At 42.5% G+C, this 24,928-nt stretch overlaps 3 protein-coding genes across 4 annotated transcripts in view; 1 reads left to right on the top strand and 2 right to left on the bottom strand.

Moving 5' to 3' along the window:
- LOC144606279 (phosphorylase b kinase gamma catalytic chain, skeletal muscle/heart isoform-like) overlaps positions 1–702 on the bottom strand; it is a 30,177-nt gene extending 29,475 nt beyond the window's left edge. Inside the window, exon 1 of one of the 2 annotated variants that reach the window (XM_078422215.1) lies at positions 176–702. The gene's annotated coding sequence lies outside the window, so the exon portion shown is untranslated. The other variant, XM_078422216.1, reaches the window with a different exon arrangement.
- LOC144606281 (uncharacterized) lies at positions 13–11,145 on the top strand. Its single transcript, XM_078422219.1, has 3 exons — positions 13–440; positions 9,381–9,667; positions 10,348–11,145. The coding sequence occupies exons 2-3, from the start codon at positions 9,439–9,441 to the stop codon at positions 10,482–10,484; spliced, it is 366 nt and encodes a 121-aa protein (XP_078278345.1). The 5' UTR covers positions 13–440; positions 9,381–9,438; the 3' UTR covers positions 10,485–11,145.
- The window catches only part of cct6a (chaperonin containing TCP1, subunit 6A (zeta 1)), a 25,564-nt gene continuing 9,420 nt past the window's right edge, over positions 8,785–24,928 (bottom strand). Inside the window, exons 5-14 of the mRNA XM_078422214.1 lie at positions 22,990–23,093; positions 21,694–21,804; positions 20,577–20,736; positions 19,694–19,776; positions 17,602–17,698; positions 15,847–15,994; positions 13,505–13,638; positions 13,028–13,130; positions 12,661–12,733; positions 8,785–9,163 (exon numbers count right to left, since the gene is read on the bottom strand). Of these exons, the coding sequence (XP_078278340.1) occupies positions 9,091–9,163; positions 12,661–12,733; positions 13,028–13,130; positions 13,505–13,638; positions 15,847–15,994; positions 17,602–17,698; positions 19,694–19,776; positions 20,577–20,736; positions 21,694–21,804; positions 22,990–23,093 (1,086 nt within the window). The 3' untranslated portion in view covers positions 8,785–9,090. The remainder of the gene's footprint in view (positions 9,164–12,660; positions 12,734–13,027; positions 13,131–13,504; positions 13,639–15,846; positions 15,995–17,601; positions 17,699–19,693; positions 19,777–20,576; positions 20,737–21,693; positions 21,805–22,989; positions 23,094–24,928) is intronic.

Consider the following 24,928-nt stretch of genomic DNA (forward strand, 5'->3'; position numbering starts at 1 on the left):
CCGGCCGATCCGTCTCCCCGATCCAGCCGCAGGCAGGTCTGGGCCTCCCTTCCCATCGCCTCCTCCCCTCGGTCGGCGTCGGGGCGGGTTCTGCAGGGGCCGCAATGGCCGTGAGGTCCCGGGTCTGCCCCAGGTCTGCCCCTGCCCCTGCACCTGTCCCCTGCCCCGCACTTACCAGCGTCTGACTGCGACTGAACACTGTGGGGAGACGCCGCCGCTGCCGCCAGTCGCTGCCCAGTTTAACTCGTCAGCTCAGCAGGCCCGCTCCCGACTCCGCCCGCTCGCCGGCCGGGCCCCACCGGCATGGTGCTCCGCACGCCCCCAAGCCCCCAGCCCTGGGCAACCGGCCACAAACCGGCGTAGAGCTCCCGACCACTGCAACACTGGCCTGGCTGCCGGGAGCCGAGGGGCTGAATGGCCTCCACTACAATGCGGCATCAGTGTGTATCGACCTTCATTTGTTCATGTTTTTGAGGTTTTGTTCTTCCTGCTAACTAATTATCAAAGGAATGTTTCTCCTCTGCTGGATGTTATCGCTGGGCGGCACGGACTTGGTGGGCCGAAAAGGCCTGTTTCCGGCTGTATGTATATGATATGATATATGATATGATAAGTGGTCTCAAAATATTGGAGGCTGGGGAGGCTGAGAGTGATGGTGATGAGGTCGATCTGAGTTTTAGCGGGTCGTTCGTGTAGACATCAACGTGTTCTCCAGTTAAGTTTCGAAGGGGGGGGGGGGGGGGGGGGGGAGGAGAGAGCCAAGAAAGACCCTCGGGACTCACAGGAGTTACCATAGGGAGACCATTGGGAACCACAGTGCATGTACTGTGGATGGATATTGTTCGATATGGCTGATTGATGGGCACATGCATAACAAGTTAATTATAAAAATGTGGGAATGCCTAAGGACTTTGAAGAAGAATGAAGTTGGAACTGGAGAGTAAGACTTGAAGACAATAGACAATAGACAATAGGTGCAGGAGTAGGCCATTCAGCCCTTCGAGCCAGCACCGCCATTCAATGCGATCATGGCTGATCACTCTCAATCAGTACCCCGTTCCTGCCTTCTCCCCATACCTCCTCACTCTGCTATCCTTAAGAGCTCTATCCAGCTCTCTCTTGAAAGCATCCAACGAACTGGCCTCCACTGCCTTCTGAGGCAGAGAATTCCACACCTTCACCACTCTCTGACTGAAAAAGTTCTTCCTCATCTCCGTTCTAAATGGCCTACCCCTTATTCTTAAACTGTGGCCCCTTGTTCTGGACTCCCCCAACATTGGGAACATGTTTCCTGCCTCTAATGTGTCCAATCCCCTAATTATCTTATATGTTTCAATAAGATCCCCCCTCATCCTTCTAAATTCCAGTGTATACAAGCCCAATCGCTCCAGCCTTTCAACATACGACAGTCCCGCCATTCCGAGAATTAACCTAGTGAACCTACGCTGCACGCCCTCCATAGCAAGAATATCCTTCCTCAAATTTGGAGACCAAAACTGCACACAGTACTCCAGGTGCGGTCTCACCAGGGCCCGGTACAACTGTAGAAGGACCTCTTTGCTCCTATACTCAACTCCTCTTGTTACGAAGGCCAACATTCCATTGGCTTTCTTCACTGCCTGCTGTACCTGCATGCTTCCTTTCATTGACTGATGCACTAGGACACCCAGATCTCGTTGAACTCCCCCTCCTCCTAACTTGACACCATTCAGATAATAATCTGCCTTTCTATTCTTATTTCCAAAGTGAATAACCTCACACTTATCTACATTAAACTGCATCTGCCATGTATCCGCCCACTCACACAACCTGTCCAAGTCACCCTGCAGCCTTATTGCATCTTCCTCACAATTCACACTACCCCCCAGCTTAGTATCATCTGCAAATTTGCTAATGGTACTTTTAATCCCTTCGTCTAAGTCATTAATGTATATCGTAAATAGCTGGGGTCCCAGCACCGAACCTTGCGGTACCCCACTGGTCACTGCCTCCCATTACGAAAGGGACCCATTTATCCCCACTCTTTGCTTTCTGTCTGTCAACCAATTTTCTATCCATGTCAGTACCCTACCCCCAATACCATGTGCCCTAATTTTGCCCACTAATCTCCTGTGTGGGACCTTGTCGAAGGCTTTCTGAAAGTCGAGGTACACCACATCCACTGACTCTCCCAGAGTGTGATGACAACAGATCTAAAGGAGATGGGTACAGGATCTCAGGAGAAAGAACCATAAACACCACCACTTAAAGGAGATAGACGCAAAATACTGGAGTAACTCAGTGGGACTGGCAGCATCTCTGGAGAGAAGGAATGGGTGATGTTTTGGGTCGCGACCCTTCTTCAGGCTGAAAGTCAGGGGAGAGGGAGTCTAGAGATATAGAAGGGTAAGGTGTGAAAACAACAGATCAAAACAGATGGTGCTAAGGAAATGTAGAATGGTTCATTATCAGCTGAGCGGGAGGTGCCAACATGGCATCCAATCAACATAGAAAAATATGCGCAGGAGTCAGCCATTCGGCCCTTCGAGCCAGCACTGCTATTCAATATGATCATCTAAAATCAGTACCCTATTCCTGCTTTTTCCCATATCCCTTGATTCATTTAGCCCTGAGCTTAATCTAATTCGCTCTTGAAAACATCAGTAATATTTAATCAGGAGGACAGAAGAACTAGTCAGAGAACTGGGATGGGGGAGGGACAGAGAGGGAAAGCAAGGGTTACTTGAAGTTAGAGAAATCAATATTCATATTGCTGGGTTGTAAGCTGCCCAAACAAAATATGAGGTGCTGTTCCTCCAATTTACGTTGGGCCTCACTCATACTGACAATGGAAGAGGCCCAGGACAGAAAGGTCTGTATGAGAATGGGAGTTAAAGTGTTTCGCAACTGGGAGATCACGTAGGCCTGGGCGGAGGTGTTCAGCAAATCGATTGCCGAGCTTGGGCTTGGTCTCGGTCTCCCCGATATATAGGAATCCTTACCCTTTTATATCTCGACTCCCTCTCCCCTGACCCTCAATCTGAAGAAGGGTCTCAACCTGAAACGTTATCCATTCTTTCTCTCCAGAGATGCTGCCTGTCCTGCCGAGGTGCTTCAGCATTTTGTGTCTATCTTCAGTGTAAACCAATATCTGCAGTTCCTTCCTACCACTTAAAGGAGAGACCAAGTTGGGAAACTGGGTGCCAACATTTTAGTGGGAATAGATATGAAGGGACGTTCAATAGGTCTCATGAAAAATCGGATCTTAGTTATGCAAGAGAAATTAGAAAAAAAACAATATGTTCAGGACTAGGTTAATTCCCGGAATGGCGGGACTGTCGTATGTTGAAAGGCTGGAGCAATTAGGCTTGTATACACTGGAATTTAGAAGGATGAGGGGGGATCTTATTGAAACATATAAGATAATTAGGGGATTGGACACATTAGAGGCAGGAAACATGTTCCCAATGTTGGGGGAGTCCAGAACAAAGGGCCACAGTTTAAGAATAAGGGGTAGGCCATTTAGAACGGAGATGAGGAAGAACTTTTTCAGTCAGAGAGTGGTGAAGGTGTGGAATTCTCTGCCTCAGAAGGCAGTGGAGGCCAGTTCATTGGATGCTTTCAAGAGAGAGCTGGATAGAGCTCTTAAGGATAGCGGAGTGAGGGGGTATGGGGAGAAGGCAGGAACGGGGTACTGATTGAGAGTGATCAGCCATGATCGCATTGAATGGTGGTGCTGGCTCGAAGGGCTGAATGGCCTACTCCTGCACCTATTGTCTATTGACTGGAATAGGGGATTAGGATAGAGATAATTTCAACTGAGAAATGAGGGATGAAGAGGACGCCCAAGCTGATAGCCTTCTTGAATCACAGACCCATATAGCCTGGAAAAGGCCCTTCAGCCCGAGTCCACACTGGCCATTAAGCACCAAATACACTCAACGTTTCTTCTCCCCACATTGCTAACCGCAGATCGTATTGATTTTGACAGATTAAAGAAATTAGCAGAATATCCAGTTGGTTGTGAAAGCCACATAGATGAGGAAATTATTGCCCACACCGGGAGCATGGTGGGAGGGCGGCTTGTCAGGTGAACAAATGGTATTAGCTTCTAACCAAGTAAAATATATGACAATTAGAGTAATGGGCTACTTCACCACATCCTTCAACTGAAATTAGTCTGGGTCACTACATGAGGGCAGGAGCATTAGTTCAATTTTTGGTGTTTAAAAAAAGAAACACACAGACTGCTACTCCAAATATCATGTTTGGACATTTAAAATACTTCATGAGCATTCACACCACAGGACAAAAAATCCTTGAGATAACAGGTAGGAAAATGTTTACTCTCCCCGTTGCTAATTATTATAACTCTCCTTCCCATATCGACCTTGCTACCCAACGATATGAAAATTGAATTCTCCAGTTTTAAATAATACATCTCTTCACCCGCTCTTTCCTGTGCACCCCTCATGCATTTCTCAGACTATCCTACCCTTCCCTGTACCTTCCACCTAGACCACCCCCCCTCCCCCGGCTTTACTTTTCATTCCTCTTCTCTCCTTATCTGATACCCATTTGTCTCCTTTTCATCTCTAGCCCTTGTCCACCCATTGTTAATCAAAACCATCTCATCCCGCCCTTACTGCTTTTCTTATTTTCTCACTCCTATACAATCAGACTAAAGGATCTCGACCAGGAATATCGCCTGTCCATTCACTCCACAGATTCTGCTCCAGCACTTTGTGTTTTAACCAAATTAATAATTAGTAGTACTAGGTCTACTTTGTACTATTCCTCTCCTTCCATTACTAATCTAAACCTTATTAGACAATGATCACCCTCACTAAAGTGTTCCCCTACAGACACTCGGTCACCTTGCCCCACATGATTTTCCAGGACATAACCTGATCTAGCAATGCCCTCCTGCTTTGGGGAGAAACAGACTGAAAAAATTCTCATGTACTGTTACACATTTCAGATTTTTTTTTCCCCTTTCAGGCCATATCCTGACCATATTTGAGTCATTAAAGTCCCCTAATTTAGGGTTTTTGCTCATCATTGTACTTTCTAGATTTGTTCCTCTATCTCCCTTTCACTACAGAATCTCCCAGTAGCATTATCATGTCCTCAACGCGGATAAAATTGATTCCTTTCATCATCCATAAAGCATACCTTCATGTTGCAACACTAAATGTCTTCCTTCATTTGCACTTCCAGCCCACCTGCCATTTTTTCATCATCATCAACTCTGAAAATCTGTAACCTTGATCATGAAATGTCCATTACGCCCATATTTAATTCACCTTTCTATTATTTCCATTATTGTGCTCTTGCATTACTGTGCTTGTAGCTCAACTGCCTTACCAAACTTTAGACGTATGCTTACATTACAAACTGGGTGTTGTTTGACCTGCTGAGTGTTTCCAGCATTTCTTTTTTTATTTCTAAACCTATCTTTGTTTTCCTTGTATCCTGTTTAGATTATTACTGTTACCATGAACCTAGAATCAAGAGCCATATAGCATCGCAACAGGCCCTTCCGCCCACCATATATATCCTTGCTGACCATCAGGAAGCATCTGTCCTCATCCCATTTACCTCGATTCCAAATCCAGGTTAACCAGTCTCTTGCATTACTCCATCCCAGGCAACATTTAGTGTTGCAAAATGTGGATTATGCTTAATGGGTGATGAAAGAAACCCTCCTGCACAATCACATTTTTCCTGTAGTGTGGTGATCAGAATACATGCAATATTCTACATGCATCCTAACCAATGTTTTGTAAAATTGTATCATAATCACTCTTTTATATTCTGTGCCCCAGCTAATGATGATTAGCATCCAATCTCCCTCCATCATCAACTTATGTTCCTGTGCTGCCACCTACAGAGGTCCTTGGACTTCTACACCCAGTCCCATACTTATAGTCTTATATCACATACAGTGCCTCCATAATGTTTGGGCCAAAGACCCATCATTTATTTATTTGCCTCTGTACTCCACAATTTGTAATAGAAAAAAATCATGCGGTTAAAGAGCACATTGTCAGATTTTAATAAAGGCCATTTTTATACATTTTGGTTCACCATGTAGAAATTACATTTGTACATAGTCCCCCCATTTCAGGGCACCATGTTTGGGACACATGGCTTCACAGGTGTTTGTAATTGCCTCCTTAATGTAGGTATAAGAGAGCTCTCAACACCTCCTCTTTCCTCCTGTCTTTCCATCGCCTTTGGAAACTTTAATTGCTGTTTATCAACATGAGGACCAAAGTTGTGCTAATAAAAGTCAAAGACGCCAGTATGAGACTGAGAAACAAGAATAAAACCATCAGAGACATCAGCCAAACCTTAGGCTTACCAAAATCAACTGGAACATCATTAAGAGCACTGGTGAGCTTACTAATCGCAAAGGGACTGGCAGGCCAAGGAAGACCCCCACAGCTGATGACAGAATAATTCTCTCTATAATAAAGAAAAATCCCCAAACACCTGTCCGACAGATCAAACACTCTTCGGGAGTCAGGTGTGGATTTGTCAATGACCACTGTCCGCAGAAGACTTCATGAACAGAAATACAGAGGCTACACTGCAAGATACAAACCACTGGTTAGCTGCAAAAATAGGATGGCCAAGAAGTACTTAAAAGAGCAACTGCAGTTCTGGAAAAAGGTCTTGTGGATAGATGACACAAAGATTAATTTATATCAGAGTGATGGCAAGAACAAAGTATGGAGGAGAGAAGGAACTGCCCAAGATCCAAAGCATACCACCTCATCTGTGAAACACGGTGGTGGGGGTGTTATGGCCTGTATGGCTACTGAAGGTACTGGCTCACATCTTCATTGATGATACAACTGTTGATGGTAGTAGCATAATGAATTCTGAAGTGCATAGACATAGGCTATCTGCTCAAGTTCAAACAAATGCCTCAAAACTCATTGGCCGGCAGTTCATTCTACATCAAGACAAGGATCCCAAACATACTGTGAAAGCAACAAAGGAGTTTTTCAAAGCTAAAAAATGGGCAAGTCAATCACCCGATCTGAACCCAATTGAGAATGCCTTTTATATGCTGAAGAGAAAACTGAAGGGGACTAGCCTCCAAAACAAGCATAAGCTAAAGATGGCTGCAATACAAGCCTGGCAGAGCATCACCAGAGAAGGCACCCAGCACCTGGTGATGTCCATGAATTGTAGACCTCAAGCAGTCATTGCATGGAAAGGACATGCAACAAAATACTAAACATGATTACTTTCATTTACATGACATTGCTGTGTCTCAAACATTACGGTGCCCTGAAATGGGGGGACTATGTATTAAACACTGCTGTAATTTCTACATGGTGAAACCAAAATGTGTAAAAATGGCCTTTATTAAAATCTGACAATGTGCTCTTTAACCATGTGATTTTTTTCAATTACAAATCTCAAATTGTGGAGTGGAGAGGCAAATAAATAAATGATGGGTCTTTGTCCCAAACATTACAAATAAGCCTTTTGGCCCACCACATCCATCAAATAAACATCTGTATTAATCCTGGTGTGCACCCATTTCTACCTCCGTCACCTCTTCCCCCCCCCGGCACCTTTTCCCTTCACTGTACTCGTCTTCCATCTCATAGTCCCAATTTATCCTCTGTCCCATCCCCTTCCACCCACATCCCTCCCTCTGACTTTACATTTCTCTTTATACAACATCCTTTTGTCTTCTTTTCACCTCTAGTCTTTGCCAATCAAACTCCCATCTCCTATATCCACATATCACTTTCCCACCTTTGTCCTGTCCCGGTGTTGCTTTTCCAGCTTTCTCTTAACAACTCCAAATTTGATGGGAGGTTTAAAAAAAAAAAAAAATCACCAAGAGGGTCAATGAAGGCAGGAGAGTCAACAGTATATGTACAGACTGTAAGGCCTTTGAGAAAGTCACACAGAGCCTTAATCTGTCGGAAAAATAGATTATATGGAACCCTAGATGAGCTAGCAAATTGGATCCAAAATTGACTTGGAAGGAATCAAGGGTAGTTGAGCCATTGCGTTGGTTAATGCATTGCTTGCCTTCATTGGGAAGTGTAGCAAGTATAAAGGCTGGAACATCATGATGCAGCTGTACATCTTTGGCAAGACCACATTAAGTACTGTGAGCAATAGACAATCGGCAATAGGTGCAGGAGTAGGCCATTCAGCCCTTCGAGCCAGCACCGCCATTCAATGCGATCATGGCTGATCACTCTCAATCAGTACCCCGTTCCTGCCTTCTCCCCATACCCCCTCACTCCGCTATCCTTAAGAGCTCTATCCAGCTCTCTCTTGAAAGCATCCAACGAACTGGCCTCCACTGCCTTCTGAGGCAGAGAATTCCACACCTTCACCACCCTCTGACTGAAAAAGTTCTTCCTCATCTCCGTTCTAAATGGCCTACCCCTTATTCTTAAACTGTGGCCCCTTGTTCTGGACTTCCCCCAACATTGGGAACATGTTATCTGCCTCTAATGTGTCCAATCCCCTAATTATCTTATATGTTTCAATAAGATCCCCCCTCATCCTTCTAAATTCCAGTGTATACAAGCCCAATCGCTCCAGCCTTTCAACATACGACAGTCCCGCCATTCCGGGAATTAACCTAGTGAACCTACGCTGCACGCCCTCCACCAGTCACCTAGATATAGTTAGAAAGGTGTAGAAGAGATTTCCAAGGATGTTTCCTTGACTTGCAGTTGGAGTTGGAGGCAGAGGCTGGATAAGGTGGGCCAAAGGGCCCGTTTCATGCTTTTAGCTGACATAGATAAACACATCTCATTGGCAAAACAACCAAGTTTATTGAAGGCTTCAATACAAAGATCAGGAAACCAAACTGTTTAATTGAATGCAGGATACAGAAATTCATCATAAATAACCATGAAATATGAATGCACGTTCTACTGCTAAATTACCTAAAAGACTTGGTAAAACTACCTTGCCTCTGCATTTTTTTTAAAAACAGCAACAGAATGGAAAGCCTCAACATTAGTTATACTTATTTTTGAGCAACTTCAGTCAGCTGCATTGTGGTTGATATGCTGGACTCTGAGAAATGCTTGCTGACAAAAGGATATCCATCCTCATTTAGCCTTTCAGTGATGACATTCCAGCTCGCATTATTTCATCAACAAGAAGGATATTGCTGGCAATTACAGTACTGAAAAACAAGTTTAAAAGAAAAATCTCAGTTCAAATGAACAAAAAAATCTTTTGTATCCACATTATAACTTTAAATTTACGTGTTTCTATTTTTGATCTATCAGTTTTAAATATTCTTCAAATGTTTCAGCTACAAATGTGCTTACAAAGTAGTTTTATTTCCCATCATCATGTGATGAAAAAACTTTACCCACACATCCTTTCCTGGTTATTAGTGCCAGTTGAACATCACAGCCTTGCCGATGATAAGTCCGATCCGGCGCGGCCTAAGATATGCGGCGGGATATTTCTCTGCTGGGCGGGGGCTTCAATGTCGGGAGCCACGACCGCCCCGACGTGCAGCAACAGTGGCAGCAGCCGCGTGTTCGCCCGCCCCGGATCGGACTTATCATCGGCGGAGCCGGCCGTCTTCGGAGGCTGCGGGTGCGGCTGCGACGCGCCTTGGGCTTGGCCCGCTGTGGACCGTCCGGTGCGGCCTGCAACCACAACAGCCTGACTGCGGGTGAGGACAGCAGGAGAAGGGAAAGACATTGTGGCCTTCCATCACAGTGAGGAGAGGACTGGAGGAGACTCACTGTGATGGATGTTTCTTTGATGGATGTTTCTTTTTTGTGTGTTTTTGGGGTTGGGTAATTTGAATGCCTATTTAATGCTTTTATTGTTGGACTGTGTTTTTGGGGGTTTTGGGGTTGTGTAATTTGAATGCCTATTTAATGCTTTTATTGTTGGACTGTGTTTTGGGGGTTTTTTGGGGTTGTGTAATTTTAATGCTTATTTAATGCTTTTATTGTTGGACTGTGGGTGACTGAATTTCGTCCAATATTGGATGACAAATAAAGCTATCTTGAATCTTGAATCATATACAATATTTTGGTCAAATTACTCACTAGACTTAAGTTGATAAACATATCTGCTTGAAGAGTAGCAGGTTCTCCTGCAGGATTGGCTACCTTTGGCTTTGAGGGTTGTTCTACCAGACAAGTGTCAGGTGAATGGGAAGTGGGAATCTGCCAGTTCAATGCTCTCAACAATCCTCCTCATGCATGACTGCTAAGACAGCTTTCTGGGAGTTAGTCAGAGATAATGAAAGGTTATTCTATTGTTCATTGGTTTGTTTCATGAAAGGAAGAACCTCCAAATGTTAAGGTCCAATTTAATAGCAATTTATTATCTTTACATAAGGCACCATGGCTTGTCCTTTCGTGAAGGTGAATACAAAGGAGAAAAAGAACATGGAACATGACTTGTCCTTTCGTGAAGGTGAATACAAAGGAGAAAAAGAACATGGTACAGAGGAATCTTGGGATCCATGTCCATAGGTCCCAACAGTCACAACGCAAGTAGATAGAGCGGTAAAGAACACATGTGATAATGCTTGCCATCATTGGTTCGGGGCATGGAGTATAAAAGTCAGGAAGTCATGTTGCAGCTTTATATGACTTTGATTAGGCCGATTTGGAGTATTGTGCACAGTTCTAGTCAACCCATTACAGGAGGATGTGGAGGCTTGTGATGGTGCAAAAGAAGTTTACTAGAATGTTCAAGAGTGCTGGAGTAAATCAGCTGGCCAGGCAGCATCTCTGGAGAACATGGATAGGTGACATTTTGGGTTGAGAACCTCCTTCAAATTGCTACCAGAATGCCACCTGGATTAGAGGCTATTGGTTTAAGGAGAGCTTGGACAAACATGGATTGCTTTCTCTGGAGAATCGAAGGCTAACAGAACACCTGATAGAAGTAGATAGAATTGAGAGGTATAGATAAAGAGTCTGAGCCCTTTTCCACAGGGTGGAAATGTCAAAGACTAGAAGGCGAGGGGCAAAATTTAAAGGACGTGCATAGGGCAATTTAAAAAAAACAAACAGTATAGTGGGTGCCTGGACATGCTGCCAGCGGTGGTGGCAGAGGCAGATAAGATAGTGGCATTGAAATAGGCAAATAGATATGCAGGAAAAGGAGGGATACAGATCCTGTGCAGACAGAGGAGACTCGTATTACCCGACATGTTTGCCAAAGACATTGTGTGCCTACTGTTCAATGTTTCAGTCAGTAACTGTTCAAGATTTCCAGATTAAAGTAACTCTCCCTATGTATTTAGTGTTTATTCCTTACGGTAAGATACTGCCCAAAACAGGTTCAGATAACCTTTTTCTAAATTGCACATTAGTGTAATTCCAATTTCTCATTGGGTATATTCAAAGAGCCCTGATACACCATGTACCACCCATTAAGTCCTATGTCAGGGGATCTTATTGGAGCTGCCCCCTATCCAGCCCACACATAATTTCCAACCCCTGGAAATTATTTAGCCTAACTGAAAGTTTCATGCTCTGATAATCAAGGAAGAAAAATCCCCCAAGATCCCTCTGTACATCAATGTTGTTAAGGGTCTTGCTATTAACTGTACACTTTCAACTTACATTTGACCTCTCAAAGTAAATCACCTCACACTTGCTTGGATTAAATTCTACCTTCCATTTCTTCACCCTTATCAGTAAGTGATCTATACCCCACTGTATTCTTTGACAGCCTTCTTTGTTGTCCACAACCACCAATTTTGGCAGTCTTCACTTATTAACCAACCCATCTACATTTACACCCAAGTAGGATGTATACATATCTCTATCACAAACAGAGGTCCTAGTACAGGCTTTACAGAGAGTACAGTGAAACACTACTGGTCACAGACCTCCAGACAGAATAAAACCCATCCACCTCTAACCTCTGTCTTCTGTGGGGGAGACAGTTCTGAATCCAAATTACCAAGTCACTGAGGATCCTGTGCTTTGTCTTCTGCATCAGCCGACCATGAGGGACTTTAACGTGCATTATGGAAACCCATTAAGACAACACCCACTGCTTAACCTTCAATCACCTTTGTCACCACTTAAAAACACTCAGAATTTAGAAAGATGTGACCTGCATTTCAAAGAAAATGTGATAATTAGGGACGTTCGTTATCCCCAATTATCCCATTCTCTTCCAGTACAACTAAATCCTATGCCAAAGAATCTTCTCCGATTGCTTCCCTTCAACTGATAAGAGACTCACCAGTCTATGATTTCTTGGATTAACTCCACTTCCCTTCTCAAAGGAACAACATTAGCTTCTTTTCCGTATCTCACCAGTAGTGAGAGGACACATAAATCTCAATCAAGACCCCTGCAATCTCCTCTTTTGCCTCTCTCAATATCCTGGAACAGATCCCATAAGGCTCCGGGGCTAACAAATTTCCTTTTTTTGATCAAATTTAGAACTTTCTGGTCATTCAAGGTTGCCTGCCTTACCTTGCCTCGTACATCCCTCCTCCTGATTGCAACTTGTTGCCTAGTGATGTTGTATTCTGCCTTACTCCAATTTAGTACACACCCCCCAAAAGATTCTGACATCCTTATTCATAACATCTTAAAACTTATGAAGTTGTGATCGCTGTTCCCAAAATACATTTGTATTATAAGCAAAAAAAGCCAGATCAGGTTTATTTCTGTCACTTACCATGAATGAAGCAGCTGTTTTTTGACATTATAATTGTCCCAAACTCCCGCTTCTGCAGCTAACATTGGTTCACCTGCAGCATGTTGAATCAAAACAGACAATGGTGCATTAAAAAATGTTGCTTCTATTAACCAAATTTAAATTATAAAGCCAAAGCAGATTTCAAGAATCAACAAGAAAATAAGAAACAATCAAATGGCTTTACATTGCGCACATCAATTTAAACGTATTACTGGCCCTTCACCCACCTATTTACATTAATATCATTTACTTATATTTGATCGTCCATCCTCCCAACTAGATTCTACCATTCACTAGAGGCAGTATGCAATGACCAATTAACCGATTGATCCCAGTTCTAACTTACCAGTGTTCAAGTCCACTCCAGCAAGTTGACCGCTTTTGGAGTATTCTGTCTGAATTTTTACAAGTGTCTCTTGAGGGTCATATCCTGAATTACGTGCAAGTACCTGAAACAAACAGTAGTTGATATACTTACACAGCAAATAATCAGTTACCAGTGCCTTATCTAGCTCAGGCCAAAATCAGGCAGAACAACACACAGGCAAAAGTATTTTGATGTGGAAGAGAGCATAGCAAAGTATGAAGTCGTATTGTACTCTTTCGATTACTTTCCAAATGTAATTGCTGAAAGTACATTTTGAACTTGAAAGTACGAAATACCAAAATGTATCAAATATGTCTTGTTAACTAATAGTAGTCAGGATGAACAATTTCAATTTAAAGCCAAAAGGATGCATTCAAATCTCCCCTCCCACCCCGCACTCATTTATACTAGCATGTCAAAATATATTGAGACATGCTTGGTCTCAGAAATTCTTACCTTGGGAATGATCAACAGAGCGTCGGCAAATGCTTGCACTCCTAACTGTGCCCTGCCCTTTACGCTGGATTTGTGTTTGATCAAAGCATCTGCTACAGCAACTTCAAATGCACCTGCACCTGGCACGACACATCCTATTAAAACAAAAGTTAAAAAATAATTTGGCCACCATCAGGTTAAAGTTTTAATACAAACATGTAAGGATTAGCTCACCAAATGGCTCATTGGTTAATTATGCTTTGTTGTGTTTTTTTAAACATAAATCCAATAAAGGGAATGTGGCACAATGAAGGTGCAGCAATAAACTTATTATTAGACAAAAAAAATATAGAATAGGAAAGCACAAATAGTTTCTAGTTCTGATAACCCACAAAGCTCTCGAGCATACTAGTCAGGTACAATAATAGAGATCTGCCAGCCATGTCATTTCAGCACAATCTTCAGGAAACAGAAGAAAATCTATCCAAGCCATGGAACTCATTCTGATCTGTCATGTGCCTTGATTTGCTGAGTTTATCAAGGAAGGAGATCCAAGGCATTGTAACACAAAGCTCTTCAACCAGGTGGTGAAGATTCTGCCACCAGCACACTTTCAGGCAGCAAGTTCAAGACCATCACTGTTTAGGGTAAAGAAAAATGCCTTCTTCCCTCCTGTGTGTGCATTGTCCAGATAATTCACTCAAGTGAAATTATCTCCAACATGATTGGAACTAAACACAGAACTCAAAGTAGTGGTATAACTGGAGTTCCACAGAAATTTAATAAAACCTGTCTGCAAATATTCAACACAAAGGAAAGCATCTCATCATTCTTTTTAACTGCCTTATCTACCATCCTGGTACTTTTAACAATCAGTGAACTGTTTAAGTTAGGTTTGTTTTCTTTAGAAGGAAATGGAGGGGGCATGTAATTGTGGTGTACTAAATTGCGTGGTCTGGAAGCGCTCATCAAATTTAGACTTGGCCAAGGACCAAGTGCTGGAAAGTTAGATTTGGCTGGGTAATTGTCAACCAGCAGACACTATGGGTCCAAATGGCCCTCTCCTGTTTTGTAAAGTTTCATTCCATTATTTTGAAATATATGGCTTAGTCAGGCACTGTCAGCAGGATTTGGTAAACAGGTTTTATGTAGAAAAACATGTTAAAATCTGTGGACAAGACCTCACGGTAGACTAATCAAAGAAGCACCCTGAAACAGCTGAATTCAATATTTTCAGCAGAAAACATGCAATGGACGGCAACTTCAGTTTAGTTATGCAGCACGGAAACGGGCCCTTCAGCACGAGTCCACGCCGAGCAGCAATACCCGCACATTAACACTATCCAACACACACTAGGGACAATTTATACATACACCAAGCAAATTAACCTACCAACCTGGATGTCTTTAGAGTGTGGGAGGAAACCCAAGATATCAGAGAAAACCCACAGGGCCACAGGGAGAAAGTACAGATGGCACCCGTAGTCAGGATCAAACCCAGGTCTATGGCGCAGCAAGGCAGCAACTCTATCGCTGTGCCACCATGCCGCCCCTTTATTTCTTGTTTTTTTTAATATAAAGTTTCCAGTGGGGTTCTGGAAGACTCTTGATAATTGCAATTTGTAGTATAAACTAAAATGGTAGACAGAAAATGACAAGTGGAATTCACCTAATGTGTAGGCATACATTTGGAACAGTAATAAGGTAAGGAAAAGCCTATCAAATGGCTAAAGGGAACAGAGAAGACATGCCAAAAGTGATCACAGCAACAACAGAATACAGGTTATGCTAGAAGTGCACAAAGTACAGGAAATATATCAATTGACTGGAGTGCAAGAGGACATTTACAAACACTCAAGAATCTAAGTAAAACTGAAGCCATTTTCATACCAATAGAGACCGCGAGGAAGATTTAATTATGTATAAAAATTGCAAAGCAACGACAGAAAAACAAATGTCCTTTTGTGGAAATATCAGTAACCAGGAGAAAGTAGATACAAATTAATAGGTAGGATTAAAAGGATAGGAGAAACATTTCCAGCAAGGTATAGAGACCTGCAATTATTACCGAAAAGATGCATGCCATTGTCACATTTAAAAAGTACTGAACTGGCTTGGCCGACAATGCAATGGACCAAGAGCTGGAAAACTGAATTAGGTTGGAATAACTCTGGTTGGAATGGCCTTCAGTAGGATAAATTTCATGGAAAATATAAATAATGTAATTGTACTTGAACTTGTTTAACTGTTCAATGAGAGAATAACATTTCTGCGATTCATCCTTGTTTATCATACCAATAGAGCTCAGTTGCAACGTCACATTTAACTTGATTCCTTCAATCATGTAAATGAAAATCACTTGCCATCCTCAATTGCGTTCTTTACTGCACGTAGACCATCACGCACAGCATCTTTGATTTGTGTTAAAGTGTGCTTATTTGGACCCTTGAGAAGCAGCGTCACTGACCGAGGATTGTTGCATTCCTCAACAAAAGTGAACTTTTCTTCACCCTGCATTAAAAAACAAGTCAAATTTTATGCAACACAGGAAAGATCCAAATCCCAACACAAAATTCCCCTTCTAAGGAAGTGAACAGTTTAACACCCCACCTGAAATATATCTGACAATATATCACTTTCTATAATACTGCCATGTCCTTTGGACCTGGAACAAAATTTGAATCTGTAATGCCATTCAGCATTCAAGGCCTGTATTTTATACCTTCAATGGCAGACACAACCTTAATTTACAGATGCCTTGATCACATTTGGTATGTCCTCTCTGTTCTCTGCAACAAGGGTTTCCCTTATCTTAATTACCAGTCACAGAAGTTTACAGGTGATGTGTTGGAATTCAGTGGTAACCTATTTAAGACAGATGTAACAAAATATTTTTTCTGGAGGGTCCATCTTTGGAAATCTCTTACTCAAAGGGCACGTGAGACAGTCTCCGAATAGGTGAAGATTCTGAACAAGCGAAATAATGGATACACCAAAATATGGAATGGAGGTCACTATCAAACCAGCCAATGGCCAAAGTGCCTCTGCCTGTAACAGGAAGTTGATTTTGTTTTTAAGGGTTCATGTCATGAATATTTCCAACACATTCTGCACCAAAACTAAACCATTCTGCACCTCTTCAGTAATCTGTTTTACTTTTGGCTTTTGCAAACAGGGATCATTAGCACGCAAAACAAAAGTTACATCCACCCTAGTCAACTCAGGGTTATAGATATATTTCTGCAGATGTGCAGTCAATATAGTTTTTGTTAAGTAGGCGTTGAGGTCTTTGTGGGGATGTTATTGTTCCATTCTTCTTGGAAAGAGGTACTTCTGCAGTTGTGCAGGGCCCTGGTGAGACCGCACCTGGAGCATTGTGTGCAGATTTGGACTCCAAATTTGAGGAAGGACATTCTTGTTATTGAAGGAGTGCAACGTGGGTTCGCGAGGTTAATTCCCGGGAGGGTCATATGTTAAAAGAATGGAGCGACTGGGTTTGTATACACTGGAATTTAGAAGGATGAGAAGGGATCTTATTGAAACATAAACGATTATTAAGGGATTGGACACGCAACAGGCAGGAAACATGTTCCCGATGTTGGGGGAGTCCAGAACCAGGGGCCACAGTTTAAGAATTAAGGGGGAGGCCATTTAGAACGGAGATGAGGAAAAACATTTTCACCCAGTTATGAATCTGTGGAATTCTCTGCCTCAGAAGGCAGTGGAGGCCGATTCTCTGGATGCTTTCAAGAGAGAGTTAGATAGCGCTCTTAAAGATAGCAGAGTCAAGGGATATGGGGAGAAGGCAGGAATGGGGTGCTGATTGTGGATGATCAGCCATGATCACAGTGAATGGTGGTGCTGGTTCGAAGGGCCAAATGGCCTACTCCTGCACCTATTGTCTATTAAATTGTGCCTACCATTAAATTCTCCCACAGTGGTTTCCTGGAGTATAATCATCATGTGGCGAAGAAATCACCTGGCAAAGCGGGCTATTCATCTAATTTATGTGGTGTTTACCAGTGGACAGCCATAAACATCAGCAATCCATTCATATTAAAACAATAACTACATTTCATTATTCACTCAAAGCAGCATCTAACATCACCACCACCTACCAAAGTATGTTCATAGACAAGCCCAGCTTGTCCCAAGCACTCCAGGGTAAGGTCCTCCACAGAATTCATGGCAATGCCTCCACAAGCAAGTGTTAACCTGAAATTATAGTGGGCATTAGCACAATGGTTTAATTACCATAAGACCTCAGGTTCATATCCTTAAATTTCATTGCATTAGTATTTGCATGCCTTTTCACATGAATAAACACCCCGTTTCTTTTTCAAGAGGCATTACATGACAAATGTTGGTAGCAATCAAATATCAGGACAGGGTGTTTTTTACAGTGTGTAATGACAGCTCATCATTATGTGACTGGATCCTGGACTTCCTGCTGGAACGACCGCAGGCAGTGAGAATGGGCCCGCACCTGTCCTCCACTATCACCCTGAGTACCGGCACACCACAGGGCTGTGTTCTGAGCCCCATGCTCTACTCCCTCTTCACACACGACTGTGTTCCTGCATTCGACACCAACACCATTGTCAAGTTTGCAGACGACACAACGGTGATCGGGCTTATCACCAACGGGGATGAAACAAACTATAGAGCGGAGGTGCAGAACCTGGCGGACTGGTGCTCGGATAACAACCTGTCCCTAAATACCACCAAGACCAAGGAGCTGATCATCAACTTCCGTAGGTCACATAACGGGGAGTATGCCCCGATCTCTATCAACGGGGACAGTGTGGAGAGAGTGTCCAGCTTCAAGTTTCTGGGCACTCACATTTCGGAGGACCTAACATGGTCCAATAACACTGCTGCGCTGGTCAAGAAGGCACAACAAAGACTGTTCTACCTAAGAACACTGAAAAAGTCTGGTCTACCCCAACAGCTGCTGACGACCTTCTACCGCTGCACCATAGAGAGCATCCTAACGCATGGCATCCCTGTGTGGTACCTCAACTGCACGGAGGCAGAAAGGAAAGCTCTACAGCGGGTAGTCCATAGAGCTCAGAGGGCCATCGGAACACAGCTACCAGACTTGGAGGGCATCTACAACACAAGATGCCTCAGAAAAGCCACCAGCATCCACAAAGACTCTTCACACCCCTGCAACAGTCTGTTCGAACTCCTTCCATCGGGCAGACGATACAAGGCCTTCTACGCCCGCACCTCAAGACTCAGGAACAGCTTCATCCCCAGGGCCATAGCTGCTATGAACCGGTCCTGCTGAGCCGGATGGTCACAACGCATAGATCAACTTGCACTTTACCCTGTCTAAAACTGTTACAATTGTTTTGTTGGGTTGCTGTTGTCTAAATTACTTAAATTATTGCATCGTATGGGAGGCGCATTCCCAATCTCGTTCTACCCCTGGGTACAATGACAATAAAGATATATTGTATTGTATTGTAAATAGTGCTCAAAAGAAGAATTGGGGTAGCTATGAAATATTTCAAAGTGAAGTCTCAAACTGCCTAACAAGTTTAAAAGACCAGAAGTCATAAGACACGAGTATGGGAGATACTTCCTGTATAAGGAATTGAGCCTAAAAATTTTAAATATATTTTTGCTGACGATTCAAAAAGCAGGCAAAGTCCAAAATATCTTCTGTTTACAACATCAAGTGCAGCTCAAATGATCACTCCAACATCTTCTTGACATCCAGATTCCTGGAATTAATTTTCAGGCTCTATGATCTTTTTGCTCAACTCTTTATTTAATATGGTTATTGACCTTTGTACATAAAAAATGGAAATCTGCAAACCAAAATCCTGCCATATTCAGGAAGTCTGATATTGGATAGAGAGGAACCGAGAGAATCATTCAACTAGGTGATTATTTCTGTATCTGTGATTTTGATTTGTACAAGCATCATTTTGTGGTAATGGTCGTACCAATGGTCGTGATTCCCAAACACCATAGGATGCATAATAGAGACAAAGAAACTGCAGACGCTAGAATCTTGTACTCAAGACTTCTCCGAGTACAAATGCTGAAGGAACTCTGCAGGTCAGGCAACTTCCATGGAGCAAATTGCCAGATATCATTTTGGTCAGAGCCCCTCAGTCTGAAGGGTCCTGACCCAAAACGACGTCTGTCCATTTGCTCCGCAGATACTGCCTCAGATGTGACAAGTATTTGACTAACCTCTCCATGTTTCGCCGCTTCGCTCTTCTCAGTGCCACAATGCCTTCTTTTGCAAATGCATCCAATGATAATGGATCAATGCCCTGCCAGGTTAAAAACAAAAGCTGTTCATTTGAACTGATCACTTAGAATACAGAACAGACGTGTTGGGCCACCAACCATTAAGCGCCGGTTTACATTAATCCTGTTTTATTCTCACAAAATGTCCATCAATTCCCACCTGATCTACCTATCAGCTACACAAGGGGAAATTAACCTGACAAACCACACATCCTTGTAATGTGCGAGGAATCCGAAGCACCACGGTCACAGGGGAAAAGTGCAAACTGCTTTGAGTGCTCAGGATTGAACCCAGGCTGCTGGAAGCTATGTGGTAGTAACTCCATTAGTTGTGCCACTGTCTCAGAAAGCCTACAAAAGGTACATGTGCAGGAGAAATTTTAAAAAACCATGGCGAAAATTTAAGTTTATATTTAAGGAATAATCATGTGGTTATATGGAAACAGCCTCACCACCAAGTGCCTTGGGATAATCACCTGAATGTTAGAAGTAAGGCTGCTAAACATTCAGGTGCAAAGACCACACTCCCACCCAAAATAGAAATACGAGTGTTACTAAAACAAATAATACAGGTAGGTTGAGTTTTAAGGGCAATATTGTATTTGTATTCAAATGTCAAGAGTTGCTCAAGTTGAGACAAATGCTTTTTGGCAATGGAGATTCGACATTAGGAACCCCATCAAGAACGTTGGCTTCTGTACCAACTGCCTAAAATGAGAAATGGGCAATGCCAATTGTTCTTCCACAGGGATCCAAAACTCAGCCCACCTGCCCTGTAACACACAAAAGTTTCAGAAACAAAACTATGCAATAAAGCATTTACCTTTTGGTTAATCACTACAAATCCTTTTTTGGAATCTCCACAAACTTTTCTCTTCAGTGCTATAATTTTATTAACTCTGTCTTCAATGAACTTTCTCTCTGCTTGCACAAATTTTTCCCTCTCATCGGCATTTTTATAGAAGAATCCAGAATTTACTTCTCTGAGTGCAAATAAAAAATAGCTGGTTATTGCAGAGCATTTTAAAGGGTAAATTATATTGAGCCGTAACCAAATCAATAAAATTGACAACAGCATTTGTTTAATTTTGTTTTAGCAATATTCACTAGACACCATTTCAGTTTTTTTCAACCAAAACATATTTGCCTCAGGCCAACAGTTTCAGAGCACCAATGACAATGAGCTCATACCATACCGGAGTACTGAAATATAACAGACAAGCTGAAGGTCAGATATCAGAATAAAAGTTCTTGGCGGAAGGCTGCTCAGTCATGACTGATGTCGACACTGGATAAGTGACTATTGCTGTTCAATTATTTTCTATGCATCTATTCCTAACAATGTTATTATTTTTATTTCTAAATTCAAAATCGTTTAAATCGAATTTAAGCTTTTGTAAACATCTCCATGATGCATTTCCCAGCCTTGTTTTTGACCTCTAAAATTAGTAAGATACAATCTACTTCAGATGAATGTTGTCCTTTGATTGAAATGTCTGTTATTTATGTTTTTACTTGATAATTTTCTCAGCTTCAACATTCAATAGGCAGGGCAACAATTATATGGTCTAGATAAGCCACCCTCAGCATTTCTGTTACCTTGATATCCTCAAAGTGTCCTGAATAGAGCAATACCAGCTGAGAACTAATCAGTATTTTTGGGATATTTAGCAGAACTTCCTGACTTTTGTCTCGTATTCTCCACGAGAACCTCCCATAAGCCTTTGTCAAATTGACTTGCATAGCTTCAAACGGACATGTACATTCCCAGATCTCCATTCCACTATTCTCATCCAACTCCTTAAAACACATTTCCCAATACTTAATGATCATAAATCAGAGTTCCAACCCTGGTTGCAGTCAGGAAAACAGCGTCCTTACAATTATCATGTTTATAATTCAAGATAGCTTGGAGAATTGCAAAAGCTGACTCCACATACGTCTTTTCATACTCCAGTGAAACACTGCAAGTGAGAATGTAAGCATTTTCCACTTTTTTCTTCATATCTGGATGACGAGCACCATGATCCAATACTATTCCTCTCACAAGGCTGGAAAAGAAATATCAAATTATCCATCAATTCAAGTAAGAGTTTACATGTCAAATCATGACTGATATTTAATTCATATCACGATGGGAGAGGGAATTACAGCACAGAAACTAGCTCTTTAGCTCATCAAGTCCATGCTGACTTTTTTGTCCATCTACACGAATCCCATTTACCCATAGTCCTCTGCCTTTAGTGCATATCTAAACGTCACTTAAGTGTAATAATTGTATCTAATCCCACCAACATCTCCGGCAGCCAATTCCAAATATTAACCGCCCTGTGTTTAACTTTACCTTCAAATTACTTTTACAACTCTTCCTCTCACCTTAAATCTGTGCCCTCGTTTTATTTCCCCCTTTCATGCTATCAAATATATGTGATCCTATTTTCAAAGTTATGATTAAAGCAACATCCACAACCCTTTTAAAAAATGCATTCCAACTCTCATCAATTAGTGTCATAGCCATACAGCATGAAAACAGGCCTTCGGCCCAACTTTCCCACGACAACCCCATATCCCTCTAAACCTATCCAATCAATGTATGTGTCTAAATATTTCTTAAACATTTAATAGTACCTGCCTCAACTACCTCCTTCAACACCCCGTTCCATACCCCACCGCCCTTTATGTAAAAAACATTAGCCCCCTCTCACCTTAAAATCTCTGGTTCTTGATTCCCCTTCTCTGGCTAAAAGATTCTGTGCATTTATCCTATCTCTTCCCCTCATTATTTTATACATCTCTATAAGATCACCTCTCATCGCCCTGCGCTCCAAGGAATAAAGTCGTAGCCTACTCAACCTCTCCCTATAGCTCAGGACCTCAAGTCCTGGCAACATCTTCGTAAATCTTTTCTGCACCTTTTCCAGCTTATCAACATCTTTCCTATAACAGGGCGGGCAAAACTGAACACAATACTATAAGAGTGGTCTTAACATGACCTCTCAACATCTAAACTCAATACTCTGACTGATGAAAGCCTTCTTGACTACGAGATAAGAAATTGCTGGAGAAACTCAGGACCAAGCAGCATTTGTTGAGGGAAAGGGATAGAGTCTAATGACTCCTTAAAGTCCTGGTTCTTTTCTTCCTTCACATTAGTAGTTTGATACAAATGAGAAAATTGACACACATTACACCACCATTTTGAATGCAGCAATCAACTTTCAGTTGTTAATACCTACTTTGTGTCACTCTCAGTTTTGTGTTTCATCTCCATAATTTCAACCATGAAGAGATCAATGGGTTCATTTGGTTTCTTCACTGTTAGAACAGCATCAACCACAGCCTACAAGTGATCAGAACACAGTAGTTAGACAAAATACAACCACAAAAAGAATTCAAGGATTCTAGCAGTGCAACAATATACTGCAGGATTTAAACCACAAATTATTTCCAAGAGATTAGATATTAACCCACTAACATTTGGTTAAACATCATTAGACATTTGAACTAAGGTTTATGCTGCTAATGAGGTCCTATTGCATAAAGATGCAGTTCCATGATCCACATCCGTTATAGGACCATGCCAAGGAAATGTTGCATGTTATTTGTAACTCCACAGACAATTAAGCAACTCATCCCTGTGTAAGGGCTAACATTACGAATGCAGCAATGTGGGTTTTATTGCAGGAGTGTAAAAGCTCCAGCTCGGATTATTCCTGGGGCGTCCTGTTGTCAGCATGGAAGCACGGTTTATGGCTGATCGTATCCTCTGATATCAGCAACTGGCCTCAAAGCTTTGAAGTGTTAAGAAGAACATCTTGCCATATGGACTGCCCTTTGTTCCCAAGAAACAAGAGGTCACGATGGACACGGAGGTCCCGAAAGACACATAAAGATTTATAGGGCATTGTAAACTTGCCATACAAGGCAGTGATGGAAAAATACTGGCACATGTATTTAGGGTATAAAAGGTGTGTAAATGTAAGCTTTCGGAGAGAGAGACTACACTAGCTTCCGGAGCATTTAGAAACGCTCCGGTATCTAAGCTCTCTCCCACCTGAGTGAGTAGAATAAAGAGGTTAAATGATTTTGGTTGTCTGACTATTCTGTTAATAGGGCACGAACTACAACACCTGTATTCAGCCCTAGTCCAATAATATTTGCAGCACAAGTGCCAAAGCCCATTTCCAACAATGATCAGAATTTAAACTTGATGTTCAACAACATTGCTGGAGACCTGACTGGCGATGTGACAGCTTTAATTAGTCTCATTTGTAATAAAAATACTACAACAAAACACACATTAAAACTGCAAGTACTTAACACTGATTCATCCTGCCTCAGTACACCATACTGAAAAACATTTGAAAAATCACTACCAGTAGCAAGGATATCTAATATACTGAACGTTCAATATTCATGTGTATCCTGATAGCACATTATTGACTAAGCGCTGAAAAATAAAGCTGCCACACAATGTGCAGGTGCCTGGTGAGAGATAAACCTAGTTGGCCATTGCACATAACTTGCAGCAATAAAGCCCCATCTTTCCACTGATAAAACACTTACTCATAGGATTCTGCTCCAATGGAATTGTGAATAAAACATGATGTGGTGTTTGGGGAAGCAGCAGAATTGCACGCCACATTTTATCGTCCATGGCCCAGACACCACCATCAGTCTAGGGCACCAACTTTTATTCAGTAAGTGGAATAAGCGAGTTCGGTATCTCGACCGCGCATGCGCTGGTTATAGGTCACTAGAGCTAAACATTCTTGCCGCCTGATAATCACGGGGAAGAAACGGTTCTTAAAATCTGGTGATAAGTGATTGCAAGTTTTTATATCTTGTGCCCGAATAGGAAAAAAGATGAGGAAGGAGTGTGATTGTTGCCCTTGTTTTCCAGGCTTCACAGCGGGGAAGAGGGAGTCCGCTGGAGTTTTAGCCTGGCCTGTCCGCCGTCCCGGGCAATGGGGGAAAAAGTCACATGGTTGCGGGCTGTGCGGTTGGACTTTCGCCCAGCTGCTGGGCCACCTGCGCATGCATACAGTCGAGCTGTTGTGCAGATGCGAGGTGTGCGGAAAGGGCTTCGGGCACTCCTCAAATTTGGCGAGGCACCGACACACCAACGAGCAAGAATTCCGCTGTGCGGCCACAGCGGCGAGACTCCGTTCGGCT

Source organism: Rhinoraja longicauda, chromosome 26, assembly GCF_053455715.1.
Source record: "Rhinoraja longicauda isolate Sanriku21f chromosome 26, sRhiLon1.1, whole genome shotgun sequence".
NCBI lineage: Eukaryota > Metazoa > Chordata > Chondrichthyes > Rajiformes > Arhynchobatidae > Rhinoraja > Rhinoraja longicauda.

Excerpts from the sequence above, each read along its gene's own strand:
- LOC144606281 (XM_078422219.1), top strand. The coding sequence starts at position 9,439 with ATGCGGCGGGATATTTCTCTGCTGGGCGGGGGCTTCAATGTCGGGAGC. Across the intron at positions 9,668-10,347 it reads CCACAACAGCCTGACTGCGG|GCACCATGGCTTGTCCTTTC; the intron begins GTGAGGACAGCA and ends TCTTTACATAAG.